Raw genomic sequence first — 17,375 nt, 5'->3', positions numbered from 1 at the left:
CTGTCATTTAAAGTGAAACCCTGCAGGCCTTTCAGGGAAAGGAGCCTGCCGAGAAGGAAGAACATTTACGGAAGGCCTGTGTTAAGGCCCCGAGGGCTCAAGGAACGAGAAGGAAGCATGGCTGGAGGGCAGGACCTTGTCACACTGAGGACTGATACAGTGCCTGTGTGCTGCAGTCACAGATCCCCGAACACTTCCCCGCACAGGAAAGCTTGCTTACAGAATCTCGGCAACTGCTAGACAGACCCTAACCAGCACAGTACAAGGGAAGGGGGACAGCTCATCAGCCCAGTTCTGCAGACCTTACTGCCTGTCCTTGGGCCATGTGCCAGCTGCCTCTACTCCACACTTCCCTGAGCCAGATTGTGATTCTTCAGACCTCTGTCCTCTGCACATTCCACGGGGCCAATACTCACTGATGGAACCTACCACAATACTGTGCAAAGGGACAGGGCCATAGTCAACAGGGCTGCACACCTGGTCATCCACTTGTAAACAGGAGACAGGAGCTCGCTCCAATCTAGTCACATCCAGAAATTACTTCTAGTGAAGACTGGAATTTATAGAATAAAACTGTGGTAAGATGGAGGCAGTTTTATGGAGATTTTTCTTTATTGAGAAACATAAGACTTGGGTACATCAAATAAAACCAATTTCCAGGGAAGGGGGAAAAAAGAAAATCAAAACCCACAATAGAAAAAAAAGTTCACACTGTCTGGGCCAAAGCAGAACCCAGAGAATATAGTCATATAATTGAAAAATTCTAGGTGCTTCATTAATTGACCTTTTGATACAAAATGACCTATTAAATTTGCAATTTGTGGTTCTTGGTGTTGAGGTCCATAGGACAAGCTACGAAGTCTTCAAACCTTGAGCTGAACTCCACGAGGGGTTATTTGGCTTTTGAATCCTGAAAAGAAAAGCACCAACACAAATACATAAAATAATTTCAGAGATTTCATTAAAATCTCGCTAGTAAGAAAATACTAGATCAGAGTTTCCCACCCTCAGCACTACAGACATTTGGGGCCACCTGACTCTGGGCCATGTCCTGTGCACTGCTTCCCTCTACTCATTAGGTGAGGGCTCCTCGGGCCGTTGGTGCACACCTATGCCCAATCAATCCTACTAACACTCCAGCTCTGGCCATTCCACGCACTCTTCCTTACCTTGCCTCTGCTCATCTCACCAAGCCTGCTACAGACAAAGTCCACAACCTTATGGTGAGTGGTCAAGTGGAACAGTCACATGTAACTATAGTCAGGCATGTGTATCTCTCCCTCTAGGTCCTGATCCTCGATGACAAAGCCTCTCTCTGGAAGCCAACCTCTGAACAAACCAGGAAGATGATACTCACAGAATGAGACTTTATGTCCTGATTAAGAGAACTCCTTGTAGACCCATCATTATTTCGGATCAACAAGGTGATTTGGGAGGAAGATTGGACCAGGAACTCTTTTTTAAATTCACAGCCCTGTACTCCTTCCTCCATATTAACTCATCTAGATAACAGAAAAGGCTCAGCAATGACCTGCACAAGTTATCAGGCTGGGTGACAGAAATGGCGTTCTATATACTGCCCCTCTTCTTTTAGTAAGACGTTCAAAACCAAAAACCACTGCGGAAAAATGAAATAGCCAACATACGGTTTTTCCATGTCTAAGAGGTAGCAGCAGCAACAGCGCCCACCTTCTGGGCAGCTTCTTTCTTGGCATGATGAGCTTGTAAAACTGCCACAGCTTCATCCACCTGTGAGAAACCTCCAGGTGGTCAGTGAGGCTGAGGAGAGCCATGTCACCCCTCCCCAGTGTCTGAGCCCAGGGGTGGAACACAGCCCAGTGTGGAAATAGCCCTTGGATTTCTGGTGCTGGATGCTTTCCCCATCACAGGCAAGGCAGGAGGACAACCCCACCCCCCACCCCCGGCTGCACCTGAGCGTCCAAGGGCACTGTGATCTAGCTGGGAGCTGAAGCTGTGGGGTCTGAGGACCACTCACCTTGGAGCGGAGAGACTCGGGGGACTCCAGCATGTGCAGCAGCTCCGAGTTGTCGATCTCCAGCAGCATTCCCGTGATCTTGCCCGCCAGGTTTGAGTGCATCGTTTGGATGAGCGGGAACAATCGTTCTCCTGTGGGTGGGACAGCTCATGAAGAACCAAATCGCTTCCCAGTAGAGAGGACACTGCTGTCTGGGTCAGCCACCCTCTTCTGCAGGCACATGGGCACTCACCCAGCATCTGTTTCTGTTCCTGGGGGGGTGCTGCAGCCAGCATGGAGGCAGTCAGGGGCTCTTGCCCCTGCACGTGGACAGCAGGCTGGGGTGCCTGGGAACCAGGAGAGGCAGTGGTTAGCATCAAGGACAGGACATTTGCTGGTGGCCACATCTGAACTGTCGACATGTGAATATCTTAAGCATGTCAAAGAGGAGACAGAAGCATCTGTCCTCTCAAACTGGTTTCAGTCCTCGTGGGATTAAATGATACGGTGAGGGAAAGTACACAAACCAAAACTAACGAAAATAGCATGCTATCAGTAGGAAAAGTGCAATAAATATACCAAACCTACAAAGCCAGGTCAGTATTTTCTGACATTTTCATTTAATTTGCCCTAAGTTACTTAAATTCCAAGTCTTGTTATATTAAAGGCTACAGCAAACATTTTATGTGTGTGAACTACCTGAGAATCAGCTTTTCTTTAGGGTGACCTCCAATACAGATGGAGTCAAAGGGTGCAAATATCACCCTTCCACATCACCTTCACTGCTAAGGACAGCCAACACGAATGCCAACGTCAGCCACAGCCCTAAAAGAGGACTTTGTAGGCAGAACATCTCTCCACACAGCATCAAGTTCTGGAAACTCCCCACCCTGGAGAGCAAGGGCACAGAGGTGGCTCAGGAGCCTTCTCCCAGCTCACAGACCTGAAGGCTGAGCAGAGTGGCACTACCACAGCACTGCTACTGAGCTCTACGACAAACTCACTGCTTCTTGGTTCGCCTTTAAGAGCACAGCTCTGGTGACAGCACACAAAGTTCTAAACTCTGGTTCCACCTCTTCCTGCCTTCATGTCCCCCAGTCATCTTGCCTAACAGCCAAAGATCAAACACGTCACCAGATGTTAAAGTGACCTGGATGGTCAGAGTTAAGTGAGATTGTGGATTCCACAAAAACAGGAAGCACCGGCTGTCCCTTCAGGGGCATTCCGTAGTTAACTCGCATTAGAACCCTTTCCAGCCCCTGCTCTCCAACTGGTCAGCCTGAAGGCAAGGACACAGACCACGATGCCCTAATGCAGAACAGACATTTAATGCCCGTTTTAAGAATCAAAGAGGCTGCTGGTGTGATGTAGTAAGTTAAGTGGCCACCTGCAAGGATGACATCCCATATAGGCACTGGTTCCTATCCCAGCTGCTGCATTTCCCCCATCCAGTTCCCTAATAATGTGCCTGGGAAAGCAGCAGAGGATGGCCCAATTGCTTGGGACCCTGCACCCACATGGGGGACCCAGAAGAAAAACCTGGCTTTTTGGCCTGGCCCAGCCGCTGCCCTTGCAGCCATATGAGGAGTGAACCAGCAGATGGAAGATTGTCTTTCCCTCCCCTTTTCTGTAACTCTGCCTTTCAAATATATAAATAAATCTTAAAAAAAAAAAAAAAAAAAAAAAAAGTCAAGTCACCTTCTACAGCAATTGGTTATGAGGAAAAGCCTTTTGGCAAACTGCCTGGGACCTCACCTGCAAAGGCTGTATGGCAGGGTGAGGGCTGCGGACACTGGACGCATATTTATATGGAGCAACAGCCCGAGGGGCAGCAGCAGCAACAGCAGCGCGGGGTGCTAGATTCTGCACAGCTGTAGGAACACCTTAGGGAAGGAACGAATACAATTAAAGCCCATCAGTCTGGGCACAGACCCGTCAAATCCCATCTTTCCCCCTTCTGTGTGCATCCAATACCACCTCCAGACTGGCAGCTGTCAGTCAGCCCTTGCTGGGCGGCACCAGCCCCACCAAAGTCCATAGCCAAGCGGTCCGGGCACTCAGACCCTACAACAGACCAGCAAACGCACATCAGTGTTGGCGGCACATGTCCAACTGGCCACGCCCCACGGAAGGAGAAATTCCAACACACGTTCACACAGACACATCACACATGGGGCCACTACCGCTACTAGGAGGAGCCAAAGGGTAACACAACTCTCGGCATTCCACATCTTGGAATACAGGACAAACTCTGTAAAAAAGTTTCCTTGCATTCCCCACTCTACCCACAAGAACAGGCTACCTTTGTAGTCATCTGGCTAGCAAATTTCTACAGTTAGCCTTTGTCACACAGATGAGCAAAGCATGTTAAAAGAAACCAGCACACCTAGAACTCACTGTTTCCCCATTCCTGACTAAAGTACCTACTAAAGCACACAGCTAGGATTACAGAACCAGGACTCAAAATACTTGAGCCCAACGCTGACCAGAGCCTGCTCATCCTAACCCTCCTCCCGGGCCACACTCCTAAAGGCCAGTGTGCTCACCGACTCTCTGAGTGGTAGTAGGGAGGCCACGAGAGGCCGGAGCATTACCAGTTGGAGCCAGATGGCGAAGAGTTGGACGAGGCCCAGCCTGGCGAATAGCACTTGGCATTCCTTGGAAGCCTGGAGAAAACACAAAAACTGTCTATCGCTGGCAAGCAACATGGACCACATCCTAGGACACACCTCAGAGGGGCAGGCAGGAAAGACAAGCAGACTAGGACAGGTGCAGCCTGGGTAATCAAATCGCTTCTCCCCACCACCTACCTTGAGGTCTCCCACCTTGCTGCCAGCGTGGATTAGGCCTCATCTGTGCTAACTGGTTAGGGGTGTAATAAGGAGGTCTTCCCTGAGCCTGTAAGAAAGAAGAGCACTCAAGCCCTTTTATCTCAAGGACCTGAATCCACTCATTTTACCACCACCTGGCCCTAGGGTAACTGTCTGGAGTAAAGGGAGCTCTACTCAGAAGCTGAGGGGTCGGTTAATGGGGACTGTTCACACCGCCACTGTGTATACGGATATAAGTAAGTCCTTCCTCATTTTCGGTTAATGGGGACTGTTCACTCTGCCACTGTGTACACGGATATAAGTAAGTCCTTCCTCATTTTCCCTTAAAGGGTCTTTACTCTGACAGTCTAGAATTCCACTACCCCACATCCCTCTCCCCAGTCAGGGCAGAACTGCTGTTACTGGGCAGACTCCAAAGACATGAACTGACAACAGACCCACCTGTGGAACTGCTGGCACAAAGTAGCCACCAGCTGCAGGCTGGAACTGATTTAAGATGGCGTTGGCAGGGAGTGCTCTCATTCCAGCCACCCGCTGCATATACTGGTTGGTCAGGTGGGCCTTTCTCTCTTCCTTCCTCTGGGCTAGGGCAACGTACAGTGGCTTGGAGCCCACAATGCGTCCGTTCATCTCAGTGACTGCTTTGGTTGCCTCTTCAGGAGATGAGAAGCAGACAAAGCCAAATCCTTTGCTTCTTCCATCCTCCAGCATCACCTACAAAATGAGACCAGCCTCTTAAGAAAAAGGTTTTGGGGTTGGGAGGAAGCTATCCCAAAGAACAAAAAAACAGAACCCCCAAAAACCTGAGATCATCACAGCCTCTAGGGTTCCTAGACATTTTCAAGTCCACAGGGACTGCTAGAGTTCCCCAACACTGTGATACAACTAATGATAAAACCAGGAATATAAAGATGTTTCCTGACACCTAGAATCATAGCCACCACAAGCACAGATCACAAGACATCAGTAATGAGGAACAAACTCTGTAGAACTCATCCTTTCCAAGACCCTGGTGGACAACAGGCTTGGCACAGTTAGGATGATGCTTTTGAAATACCACCCGTGAGCAGCAGTCACAGAACCCTCAGGTCTCCAATGACAGCCACTATGAGTGCAGTGAGAACGGCAGGGATGACAAGCTGGGAGACAGGCAGCCTGGGCTCTAACTCTAGGTACCTGGCCCTGAGCTGCATTTTCACATTCTCCTAGACAAACAGCTTCAAAGCCACGTGTCCACTAGACCAGGCAATCTTTTTCCAGATGAAGTCATTCACTAACAGCATTTTTCTCCACCTCAAAGAGTACGTATGGCTTTTCCTCAGACTGCGTGTGCTTTGTACTGTGAGTGTCTCTGTGTAGGGCCCAGAGAGCCTCCTGAAATGGAGGCTATGGAGGTAAAGCTTTGCACCAACCCAACACTCTCCCAGGGAGGCAGGCTAGCAGGATGTGCGAAAACTGCAAGGTATAGTTCTGCTGCTGCTTGCACAAAGGCAAACTTGCCTACTATGTAGATAAGCACTATCATTCCTTAGACTGATGGGAACAGCTGGGTGAGCAAGGGGTAAGGAACAAGCCCCAGGGAATTAGCGTCGCGTTAACTTCCTACAACTCAGAGTTCTTTTGCACATCATTCACAGGCTGGGACAGGCCACCAAGCCCTTACCAGCACACCTAGCCTCCTTTCTCATCACCTAAAGGACTCGGTGGCATCTGCTGCACCTCTGCCAAGCAGGCCAGTGTCTCCAGAGTATGACCCAAAACTTTCCAATGCCATCAGTCTCCATCATACTCCGGAAGTGTCAAGGACATGCAATATAGTCCCCCTGTAGCATTTGCTTGCTCACAGACTCAAATTCTTTAGAAAACAAATGATGCAAAGAGCAAAACGTAGAAAAGCAAACTCTCCACTCCTTTTTCCTTTTCCTACCAAAGACCGAGCAAGAAGTTGCCAACTTCAGCTCCAAAATCTTTAACACGTTCATTCTCCAGAAGGAGAAAATGTAGCAGAGCTGTAGAGACAGGCTCCAAGGTGAATGGAAAACAGCCCGTCTGGATTTCCTCTGCCCACGCTGTGGCACCATCCGTCCCCACACCAGCACAGAGCAGCAGGGAATGGGAAAGACTCAGGTGCTATGAGGGCTGGCAGGGAGGGGCGCGGTCTCATCTGCCCTTACTCCAGCGCTCAGGAGGTCCTAACACGAGCCCAGAGATGTCATTCCCCAGGAAGAACTCAGGAGAACTGAGAGCAAAGAGGAATTTTCTAGAATAACCTAGCAGCTACTTTTTAATAGAAAGCTTTTATTTAATAAATATAAATTTCATAAGCACAACTTTTGGATTTTAGCGGTTCTTCATTCATAACCTCCCTCCCACCCACAAACCATTCCATCTCCTACTCTTTCTCCTATTCCATTCTTCATTAAGATTCATTTTTAATTATCTTTATATACAGAAGATCAACTCTATACTAAGTAAGATTTCAACAGTTATCACCCGGACACACAAAGTATAAAGTACTGTTTGAAGACTATTTTTACCGTTAATTCTCATAGTACAACACATTAAGGACAGAGATCCTACATGGGGAGCAAGTGCACAGTGACTCCTGTTGTTGATTTAACAACTGACACTCTTATTTATGATGTCAGTGATCACCCGAGGCTCGTCATGAGCTCTAGCAGCTACTTTTTACAAGTTTAGACCCTTAGGTAAAACACAGCCAAAATCTGTAACAGAATACTGCTATTTCACTCCCCCAATATAATTAAAATACCTTAGCACTGGTGATTGACCCAAAAGGAGAAAATTCTTTCCGTAATTTCTCATCATCAATGGTGTCATCCAAGTTCTTAATGTAGAGGTTCACACCCTAAATAAAGGAGAAACATCCCTGTTAACTGAATGTCGCATCTATTTCCCAAGACAATGGTCCCCAAAGTGAAATCCCTAAAGCAGCCTGTCAACATCCTTGGAAATTTGTAGAAATAAAAATCTTGAGGCCAGTATTTTGGCACAGAGGTTGGGCTGCTGCCTGCGATGCCCACATCCCACATCAGAGTGCTGGTTCAGGCCCCACATGCTCTGCGTCCAATACAGCTCCCTGCTGATGTGCCTAGGGATGCAACAGAGGATGGCCCAAGTACTTGAGGCCCTGCTACCCATGTGGGAGAACAGATGGAAGATCCTTCTCTACAACTCCTGCCTTTCAAACTAACAAAATAAATCTTTGGACCTCAGATCTGATATAAGAGCAATTCTGGGGCTAGGGCCCAGCATTGTGTCAGCTCTGCAAGTGATTCTCCTGCAATCCCAATGTTAGAAATTACTGCCCTAACAGTTCAGATCATCAAGGCAATCACAGAGACAGAGTCTTCCCATCTTTGTTCACTCCCCTGGAGCCAGGAGCCAGGAGCCAGGAGCCAGGAACTCCTTCCCAGTCTTCCACTTGGGTAGCAGGGGCCCAAGTAATTTGGCTACCATCTATGCCTTTACAGGTACAACAGCAAGAAGCTGGATCAGAAACGGAACAGGGGATCCGTGAATGAGCAATCTGATTTGGTATGTCAGCACTGCAAGCAGTGGCTTAACCTGCCATACCACAACGCCAGCCCTGGGACCAACTACAGAGGTATTATCCACTGACTCCTAGGATATGCATTAAATGGAACTGGAATGCTGGTCAGGAGTGGACACAAGACTTGAACCCAGGCACTGAGATACAGGATGCAGGTGTCCCAAACAGTGTTATTTGCTCCATCCAACTCACACCCACCCCAAGGTAACCAGGCATCTGCTTCACAGCTGCTCTGGCTGGCCACTCACCGCTGTAGGGCTCTTCTCACCAGGTTTTATCTTAAATAGAAGGAACCCACATAGCAAAGTCCAACATGCCAAGTTTTCTAGGAAAGTTGGCCCTCCAAAGGAATCTCTGTTCTATAATCACTATAGTATCTCATCAGTGACTTATCCTTCTAAACCTGGTGCTGGAAGAACTGAGAGGAGGCAGTCTTGGGTGAACAAAGGGTGCTATGCATAGGTTTCACAGTATATCCCACTGGCAGGCTGGGCCAAGACCACCTCACCTGGTATCGACTAATTCGCTCCTGTTTTAGCTGCTCAAATTTCCGTTTTAATTCAGCTTGCCGTTCTACTTTCTTCTGTGCGCGGCCTACAAATATGACTTTCCCACCAATCTCTTTTCCATTCATCTCTTCTACGGCCTAGAGAAAAAATAAAGTTGCAGAGACAGGGGCCTTATTTGAGGTCTATTTAAGTCCAGTTCAACACTGAGAAAAACCTCTTTCCTGTGGGTTAAAATCAAATTTTATGCCATCTCTGAAGTCTGCTAAACAAGCTCACACTTCCTCACCTCTAAAGTGGAATTAATATTTAAATGGATATTGGTCCAGATAATATAAAAGGAAACGAGAAAACCCAGGTTTTTCATTAAATACAAACATGATGGCATGGCTGTCATTAAATTTCTCACGCTCTCTGATGTGTTTTTTGGGGCTGAGCACCATACTTTGCCTACAGTGTGCTGTCATCAATCAGCAACTCTCTGGGCTTTGGTCACCTCACCCATGAATGGGAACAACCATCCTGTTCTTTCAACAACAGGCTAACAGGTACGTGCCAAGTGCTCTGTAAACGATCAATGACAAATTTAGGACCTATTTATTACCAGACCCTCAGACCATTCTAGCTCTGCTCTACCACCTGCTAGCAAGACCCTACCCTTACTCTGGGACCACCTCCTACAAAATTCTCCCCGTCCTTGTGGTACTCTCACCTTGTTGGCATCCTCGTGTTTTTCGTAACTCACAAAGCCAAAGCCTTTGGATTTCCCACTGGGATCTCTCATCACCTTGACACTGAGGGTTTTACCTATTAAAGCACAGAACTATTAGTAACATCATCTCTACCGTAGCTAGAGAAAAGGCTTCTCTATAGGAATTCTCAACGTAAATCTCTGGCCAGCCCAAATGAACTCTTAAGACAGAAAGACACTATGCCTTGGTCTTCTCTTATCAGCTGTATCTCCAGACAGGATCCAAAGAGGAGATGACAATCTCTTCTCTGGGTTTTAGGGAGACTTACTTTCCCCTTCTGTGTTAGCCTCTTAAAGCACTGTCAGTTTTAAAAGGGCACAGGAAAGGGTGTACGCCTGGTCGTCTAATTGGGACTAAGCAGCTGAGGTGGCCTTAGGGGTAGGAAGAGGTCTACCCCACCTACCCTGTGACCTTGGTCATGCAAGCTGTTTTATTTCTGGGTTTACTGTCCTCATCTCTTAAGTAAAAATAGATGAGTTCTGGGGTCTAGTAGACTGTGAAAGGGGACAAATAGGGCAAAGGACTCTCAACTTACCAAATTGACTAAATAGGTCTTTCAGACTTTCATCATCCACCTCCTCCCCAAAGTTTTTAATATAAACATTAGTGAATTCCTTGGCTTTGGCTCCAAGCTCAGCTTCCCGCTCTTTACGTGACTTGAATCTGCCCACAAACCTAAAAAGAGACCATGAAAAGCAGTCATTACCCAGAGGAACAAAACGTGATTTCCAGGGGTTCCAAAGGAATGCGAGTTAAAGGCCGACAGGAGAGGTTAAAATAAATAAGGTCCCCATCCACCACCAAGAATAAGCTCAGAGACAAGTCCCCAGCAGAATGAGAAAGAGGCAGGACTACCCTGCGAGGACCAGCCCCAGGGCTCCCGGCCCAGACCAGGGCTACTCCTACCACATCACACTGCCTTCGTGCAGAAACCTGATGGCCATGTTTTTAAAACGTTCCTTTCTGTGCATCTATGTAAATGCATAGAAAAGGTCTGGAAGGATACAAACCAAACTGTTAACAGTGGTTAGTACTAGCAAAGAGGTACCCTTTGCTCGGCTATTTGATTCATTTTGGTTCAGGAAAATTTTTTTTTTTCCTACATGTAACTGACCGCTGTGCACAGAAACATCTGAAACACAACCCATCTTCTCTTTTCTGCCCAACACCACGAAGAACAGAAATGATTTCAGCTTGCACTGTCCCTTCCTCAACGTGGTTTTCTAAGTTCCCACTCTCTGTGTGCACTTTAACAAGTGACAAGGTCTGTTATGACATGTGTCTGCAAGCAAAGGGATGGGACTGTTTCCATTATAATCAAATTAAGTATTCCAGTGGAGCCAGCCTTGTTTTAGACGTCACTGAGTCACGATAGAAAACAGAGAACTAGAGGGACAATTTGGAATCAACCACTAGCGAGACCCATGGACAGACCTGAGTCACAGGAAGGCCAAGGTCACATAGCTAGTACACAGCTCCTGGTCAGCCCAGGGCCCTCTCCACTCTGCTGCTGGCCAAGACCCCTGCTCAGAGTGGGCTCAGAGCTGCCTTCCCGCCATCCCTGCTGCTGATGCTCACAAAACCCACGGATGGATGCCTGTAAGGGAGGCGGCAGGCAGGCCACGGCTTGGGCAGGAAAGCCCACCTCGGCGAGTCAAAAGGGCTGCCACAGCTCAGGCAGGAAGACTCACCAGCCCTGGAGTGGAGAGGTAGGAGCAGGCCACACTTGGGCCGAGAGAACCAGTAGCCGCCTTGTGTGTGCCAGTTAATACCGAGGTGGGGCCAACGGCTGGCTCATGCGATGGCTGTTGCTCCGGACTGGGACACTCACACTTTGCGGTCATTGAGGAGCATGCCATTCATCTTCTCGATGGCCTTGTCGGCAGCCTCTTGCGTCTCGAAGTGGACAAAGGCATAACCCTTAGAGCCGTTCTCATCACACACCACCTGGCAAGGACAAGGCAGATCGTTTAGCACCACCGACCATACTTGGTATTTTTTTAAAGTGTATTATTTTTACAGATGTGAAAGGTTATCTTTCACTGGTTTACTCCCCAAATGCCCATTAACTGCTAGGGCTGGGCAGGCCAAAGCCAGGAGCCTCAGCTCCATCCTTGTCTCCCTGGTAAGTGGCAGAGAGCCCTCAATGCTGCCTCCCAGAATGCATTAGCGGGAAGCTGGATTAGAAACGAAGGTGCTGAGATGCAAACTAGTACTCCGATACGGAATGCAGTACAGGAGAGCCAAATGCACAGCCTAGCCCACCGCACCACAATGTCTACGCTAGTGTGAATCTTCCAACAACGCGGCACATCACCACACACCTCGTAAATGCTCCATGTACAAATCATGCTGCTTAAATTCCACATGATGTCTTACTCATTTGTATCACAAAATCCTCTAAGAGCTCTGGGTGCAAACACAGACAAACCACTGCTCGAGGCCACATGGAACTTTAATCCAATGTGGTATGAGACACAGGAACAATCATCATGGAAGTTCCATGAAGTGTCTATATCACATAAACAATGTGTGGAAAAGAGGGTGAACAGAATATCAAATTTTTAAAAATCTATTTTATGATCTGTGAGGCAGAGTGCTAAGTAAAGCTTCCTAGAGACCAGAGGTGCTTCTCAGCCCCTCCCCTGCCAGCCTCTGCTCTATTGAGGCTTCCAAAGCTGGGAAACAGGGAGGGTATTTCAGGAGAGGGAAGCCAAACAAGACATGCAAGCACCTGCTGCTTCCGCTGGGACCCGCAGGACTCCATTCCCAGCACTCTGAAAGTCACCACACCCTGCTGCCCCCAACAACAAGGCAGTTCCAACTTGGTATTTCTCATGTTTTCAAGGTTCGGTAACTATTCTGCTAAAATCATTTACTCAGCATTTACCTTGCAGGACAGAATGTTTCCAAAAGCAGAAAACGTATCATAAAGTGCCTTGTTATCTATAGATTTGTCCAGGTTCTTGATGAAGACATTTCCCACACCAGATTTTCTCAAAGAGGGATCCCTCTGAGACCACATGATACGGATTGGCTTCCCCTTAATCACATCAAAGTTCATGGTGTCCAAGGCCCGCTCAGCTGTTGGGAGAGAAACATTTCAATCAAGGACATAAAGCCTCAGCCCTTGGGGAGGTGACCACCACCGTTTCGAGAACCAAAGGGAATCACACTCCTCTAGCCGCACTGAGAATCCGACCCCTCTGGGACCGTCCTTGTCAGGTAAAGACAACCTGAAGGTCCACTGGCACCAAGATCCAATGACAATACCTCCCACGTGAGATTAATGCCCCCCACTGTGACCCGGGTGGGCCTGTGGGCTGGCTGGCACAGTGCACCTGTAAACAGAAAACACTTGGGAATGGGGTGGCTAAGCTGTGCAGCTAGCTAGTGAGGAACAGCAAAGTTATCACCTAGCTTTGGTCTGCAGTCCTTCTATCTACAGACAAATGATAAAACCTATGAGCAACTGATTTCAAAGAATGTGCTATCCCTGAAGCTAGCCCAGTGTCCTGAACCCAAGTTTATTTAGACAAAAAAGCCTCAATCACCAGGCTGATATAACTGGCAACACCCAGCAGGCAATGTTCTCTGCCTTATCAGGACAAGGAGGCAGCCACCACACCTTTCCGCTAAGCAGACAGCACAGCGCAGCGCAGGCGGCTCCTGTCCCCAGGGCTGGGCTTTCCAAGCTTTCACCTGATTTCTACAGAATTCTGGGACTTCAACCACCCTGGTGCCCAACCAAGTTCCTCCTCCAGTACGTAGGATGCTTCCTTGGTTTCCCCATGAAGTGTGTACAGGTGTAACCAAGAGCCCATTTAAAGAACCAGAAGTCAAAATATTATCACCTGTCAGCCTGGAACGTCACTGAGGCAACAAGGATGCCCAGATCCGGTGGCCACTTCTCTGGGCATCATTGCCGCACAGGTACTGAGGTCACTGGTGCAGCGACCTCACCAAGAACCTCCTTCATGGGGGATCCACTCACTACACAGGGGAACAACACTGCCTAAGGCTGACTCCCCACAAGTTCAACCGTCAGTCAGCCAACCTTCCCTACTGTTCTCAGGTGGGTTTGTCTGCAGAGAGAAGAGCCAGGGAAAGGGGAGAAGACCAGGCAGATCCAGGAGCGCACTTAGCACAGCAGGATACACAGCCCGGGACCCCAAACCCTGCCACTAATTAGCAAAAGGAGTCCACTTCAACACAGCTATTTCCAGACAGCACCGCACAGGCAAGTTGGCTTACCCCGACAAATCTGGCTGCACTTATTTATAGCAGGGACAGGGCCTGCAGAGGTATGCGCTGGCAGACACACTGACCAATGGCTTCCCCTGTCTTTAAGTGACAGGACACTGGTTCAGAAGAGTCAAGAACGCAGGTAACAGCTAATAAATTCACCTCCCTGCTCCCCAGAAACAGTCCACGGGCAGTTATCTGCTCCTGGGACCAGAGACCACACCACGTCCACCTCACAGCACCTAGGTTGACACCTCTCAAGTCCGAGCCCCTGCATCGTGGGAAGTAACACTCTGTCTCATGGACCCTGAACAAAGTGGGGACAAAAATAGGGACGCGGAGAGCCTTTGCCACACAGAGGCTTGTTTCTTCCAGTAATGGTCCCTGCAGTTGTTCCCTTTTAATCTGGAGTCACGTGCTGCCCCTGATTAGGTTTCCTCTGGGCTCACTCCTGCCACGCCCGCGGCATACCTCCCGCCACGCCACAGCCACAATCTGGGGTGGCCCAGCCACTGCACTGGGAACCCCACGCCGGTCCCCCACCTCCGGCAGCTCCTTTTCCTTCTCAGGGGTCCTGTTTTCTTCAGGTGGCGAGAAGTTAAAAGGTCTCTTGGAGAAGGGAGAAGCAGTTCCTAGGTAAGGCAGCCCCTGCCACCAGACCGGTCATTTTAAAGCGACACTTTCCTAGCCTGCCTGGACACCATTTTCCACAGCCCGGCTTCTCCTAGAGCCAGCAACTCCTCCACGCCAGAGGCACACGCAGCCCAGGGAGCCGACCAGGCCCGTGCTGCTCTGTTCACTCACACAAGTCCCTGCTAGGAGCTCAGTGCCCAGAACTGCTCCCCCTGCTTCCTACCTGCCCTGCTAGATCCCTTATCAGCACACAATCAAATGGGACTCTTAATCCAGGGTCCAGGTGGGGGAGGGGCAATCTAAAACTTTTGCAAGCAACTGTTTCAATTGTACCATCTTGCTGGCAGGCCTCTGAGGGTCCCTAACAGCCCAGCCCCACAGGAGCAGGACCAGGCACAATGGGACAGCAGCCACTTCGGTCTGATCCTGTTCTGCAGTCTCCTTAGGCTCCAATCCCACCACCACCAAGTAGCCCAAGGTCACCCAGTCAGCAAGTGGTGGAAGCAAGACTGCATCTGGGGTCATGACAACACGCCCTGCCTTGCCGGGCCCGCACCCTGCCTCCCCACTACTGCTTCTGTAGCCACCTGCTGTCGGGACGCCGCCCTCCCTGGCCACACAGCCCTGCCGAGAAGAGACTCCCAGGGTCTCCTGGGATTCCAGGAGCGAGTGGGCATGGCTTCTACTCACCGTCAGCTGGCTGCTGGAAGTTGACGTAGGCATAACCCAGGGAGCGCCGGGTGATCATATCGCGGCAGACCCGGATGGACAGCACAGGCCCCGCAGGACTGAACTTTTCGTACAGCATGGCCTCGGTGACGTCCGAGTGCAGGTCACCCACGTACAGGGAGGCCATGGGGTAGCTGCTGGCCGCAGCGTTCATCTCCCCACCCCCCACCACCCCGAGCCCCGCCAGGAGGACGTCTTAGGGGACCCACTGCAGAACAAAAGGGGCTCCTCTCGGAGCCTTGGCCCGCGCCGCGGCTCACAGGTGGCACGGGGCGCAGCCGGGAGAGGCCGGAGTCCGGAGGCTCAGAGACAGGACGCAAACGGGAGTTCGGGGCTGGCCAAACCTCAGACAAAAGGCGCTCAAAAACAATATGGCCCTCGTCGGGAGTTTGTTAATTTTCAGCTGTCCCGGTTTGAAGCTCCAAATTAACCAAGCACAAAAAAATTAAAACGGGAAACCCCTTTCCGAAGGGGGAAAAAAAAATTTCTCCAGCAGGGAACCAGATGCTGCCCACGGCGGCCCGGGGACACGCGTTTCTCTATAAATACAGGCCCCGGGCTCCCGGCGGTTTAAGATTACAGCAGCCAGGCAGAGGGAAACCAAATCGTTGCGGGTGCCGACTCGGCAAGCCCCGGGCGGGCGGGACGGCGAAGGGCAGCGCGGACACGTGGTGGCCGCCTCCGCCGGCGCGCGGGGGGCGAGGGCGCGGGGGGCCGGGGCTGCCACGCGGCGCGGGCGGCGGCCGGCGTGGAGGCAGGCAGGCAGGCGGGCGGGCGCTCACCACCGGGCCGACGGACCGGGACCGACGGACGCCAAAGCACGGCGGCGGCGGCGAGGGGCAGGCCGGAAGCGCGCAAAAGTGACTTCCCCGCGGGTTCTCCGAGGAGGATTCGCCTTTTCTTGTCCTTTTCCTTTTCTTTTTTTTTTTTTAAAGATTTTAAAGCGTTTTCGGGTTTTTTTTTATCTTTTTCTCTTTTTCTTCTTCAGGCTGCTGAGCCCGAAAGCGGCGGAGGCAGCGGCGACCCGGGGCGGAGAGAGGCGGCCGGGGGAGCCACCGCTCCATTTATACCCGCCCGCCCCGGGCGCTGCTGGTCGAAGGGCGCCTCGCGACCTGGGCGCAGTCGTGCCCGCCCACTCGGCCCGGGGGCCCGAGGCGGGGCGGCCACGCGAGAGCGACCGGTGCGGCCGCGCGGCGCCACAGCGACCCCTGGCGCGCGGAGGACCGCTCCGCTGACGGCTTCGGGAGACCCCGGGGCCCCAGATAGTGATAATAGATGGAGCCACCTGCGTCGTCTGGGAGTAGAACCCGCCGGTCGTTTAACCCAGCCCACACTCCTCATGTAGAAATCAATGGGATGGGGGCCAACCTTGTGGCGTAGCAGGTTAAGCCGCTGCCCGCCACATGAGATCCCTCATGGCTGAGGGTTCCAGTCCCGGATGCTCCACTTCCAATCCAGCTCCCTGCTAATGCGCCTGGGAAAGCAGCAGAGGATGGCTCAAGTGCTTAGACCCCAGCACCCACTAGATGGAGTTCCAGGCCCCTGGCTTTGGCCTGGCCCAGACCAGGCCATGGCAGCCATGTGTGGAGTGAACCAGTGGATGAAAGATCATTGTCTTTCTCTGTAACTGACTTTCTTTTTTTTTTATTTATTTTTTATTTTTTTGACAGGCAGAGTGGACAGTGAGAGACAGAGAGAAAGGTCTTCCTTTTTTCCGTTGGTTCACCCCCCAGTGGCCACTGCGGCCGGCACGCTGCGGCCAGCGCACCGCGCTGATCTGAAGCCAGGAGCCAGGTGCTTCTCCTGGTCTCCCATGTGGGTGCAGGGCCCAAGCACTTGGGCCATCCTCCACTGCACTCCCTAGCCACAGCAGAGAGCTGGCCTGGAAGAGGAGCGACCGGGACAGAATCCGGCACCCGACCAGGACTAGAACCCCAGGGTGCCAGAGCCCCAGGCAGAGGATTAGCCTATTGAGCTGTGTAACTAACTTTCAAATAAATAAACCTTTAAAAAAGAAATCAGGGCCGGCGCCGCGGCTCACTAGGCTAATCCTCCACCTAGCGGCGCCGGCACACCAGGTTCTAGTCCGGTCGGGGCGCCGGATTCTGTCCCGGTTGCCCCTCTTCCAGG

The 17,375-nt window shown here is 50.8% G+C and overlaps 2 protein-coding genes and 2 non-coding genes across 10 annotated transcripts in view; all 4 read right to left on the bottom strand.

Moving 5' to 3' along the window:
* LOC138850673 (peptidyl-prolyl cis-trans isomerase E-like) overlaps positions 1 to 616 on the bottom strand; it is a 28,579-nt gene extending 27,963 nt beyond the window's left edge. Inside the window, exon 1 of the mRNA XM_070078724.1 lies at positions 478 to 616. The gene's annotated coding sequence lies outside the window, so the exon portion shown is untranslated. The remainder of the gene's footprint in view (positions 1 to 477) is intronic.
* On the bottom strand, positions 594 to 16,347 carry PABPC4 (poly(A) binding protein cytoplasmic 4). Of its 7 annotated transcripts, none has more exons than XM_008265521.4 (16): positions 15,207 to 16,347; positions 12,529 to 12,722; positions 11,470 to 11,585; positions 10,174 to 10,313; positions 9,599 to 9,693; positions 8,889 to 9,026; positions 7,580 to 7,675; positions 5,248 to 5,520; positions 4,786 to 4,873; positions 4,522 to 4,641; positions 3,953 to 4,039; positions 3,731 to 3,858; positions 2,229 to 2,322; positions 1,997 to 2,127; positions 1,647 to 1,749; positions 594 to 910 (listed from the first exon to the last, which is right to left on the bottom strand). In XM_008265521.4, exons 1-15 carry the CDS (start codon positions 15,397 to 15,399, stop codon positions 1,660 to 1,662), a joined length of 1,983 nt encoding a protein of 660 aa, XP_008263743.1. In that variant the 5' UTR covers positions 15,400 to 16,347; the 3' UTR covers positions 594 to 910; positions 1,647 to 1,659. The 7 variants fall into 7 exon arrangements, with proteins under 7 accessions (XP_008263743.1, XP_017201924.1, XP_002715240.1 ...); XM_017346435.3 differs by having other exon boundaries at positions 1,690 to 1,749; positions 15,207 to 16,307; XM_002715194.5 differs by having other exon boundaries at positions 4,570 to 4,641; positions 15,207 to 16,307.
* LOC127493856 (small nucleolar RNA SNORA55) lies at positions 6,803 to 6,937 on the bottom strand. The gene has a single exon (XR_007924394.1). It is a non-coding gene; the product is annotated as a small nucleolar RNA SNORA55 (small nucleolar RNA).
* Positions 9,839 to 9,957, bottom strand: LOC127493863 (small nucleolar RNA SNORA26). The gene has a single exon (XR_007924400.1). It is a non-coding gene; the product is annotated as a small nucleolar RNA SNORA26 (small nucleolar RNA).
* Positions 16,348 to 17,375: the final 1,028 nt, after the last annotated feature.

The sequence above is a fragment of the Oryctolagus cuniculus genome, chromosome 7 (genome assembly GCF_964237555.1).
Source record: "Oryctolagus cuniculus chromosome 7, mOryCun1.1, whole genome shotgun sequence".
In the NCBI taxonomy this organism is placed as follows: domain Eukaryota; kingdom Metazoa; phylum Chordata; class Mammalia; order Lagomorpha; family Leporidae; genus Oryctolagus; species Oryctolagus cuniculus.
This window is presented reverse-complemented; position numbering and strand designations above follow the sequence as displayed.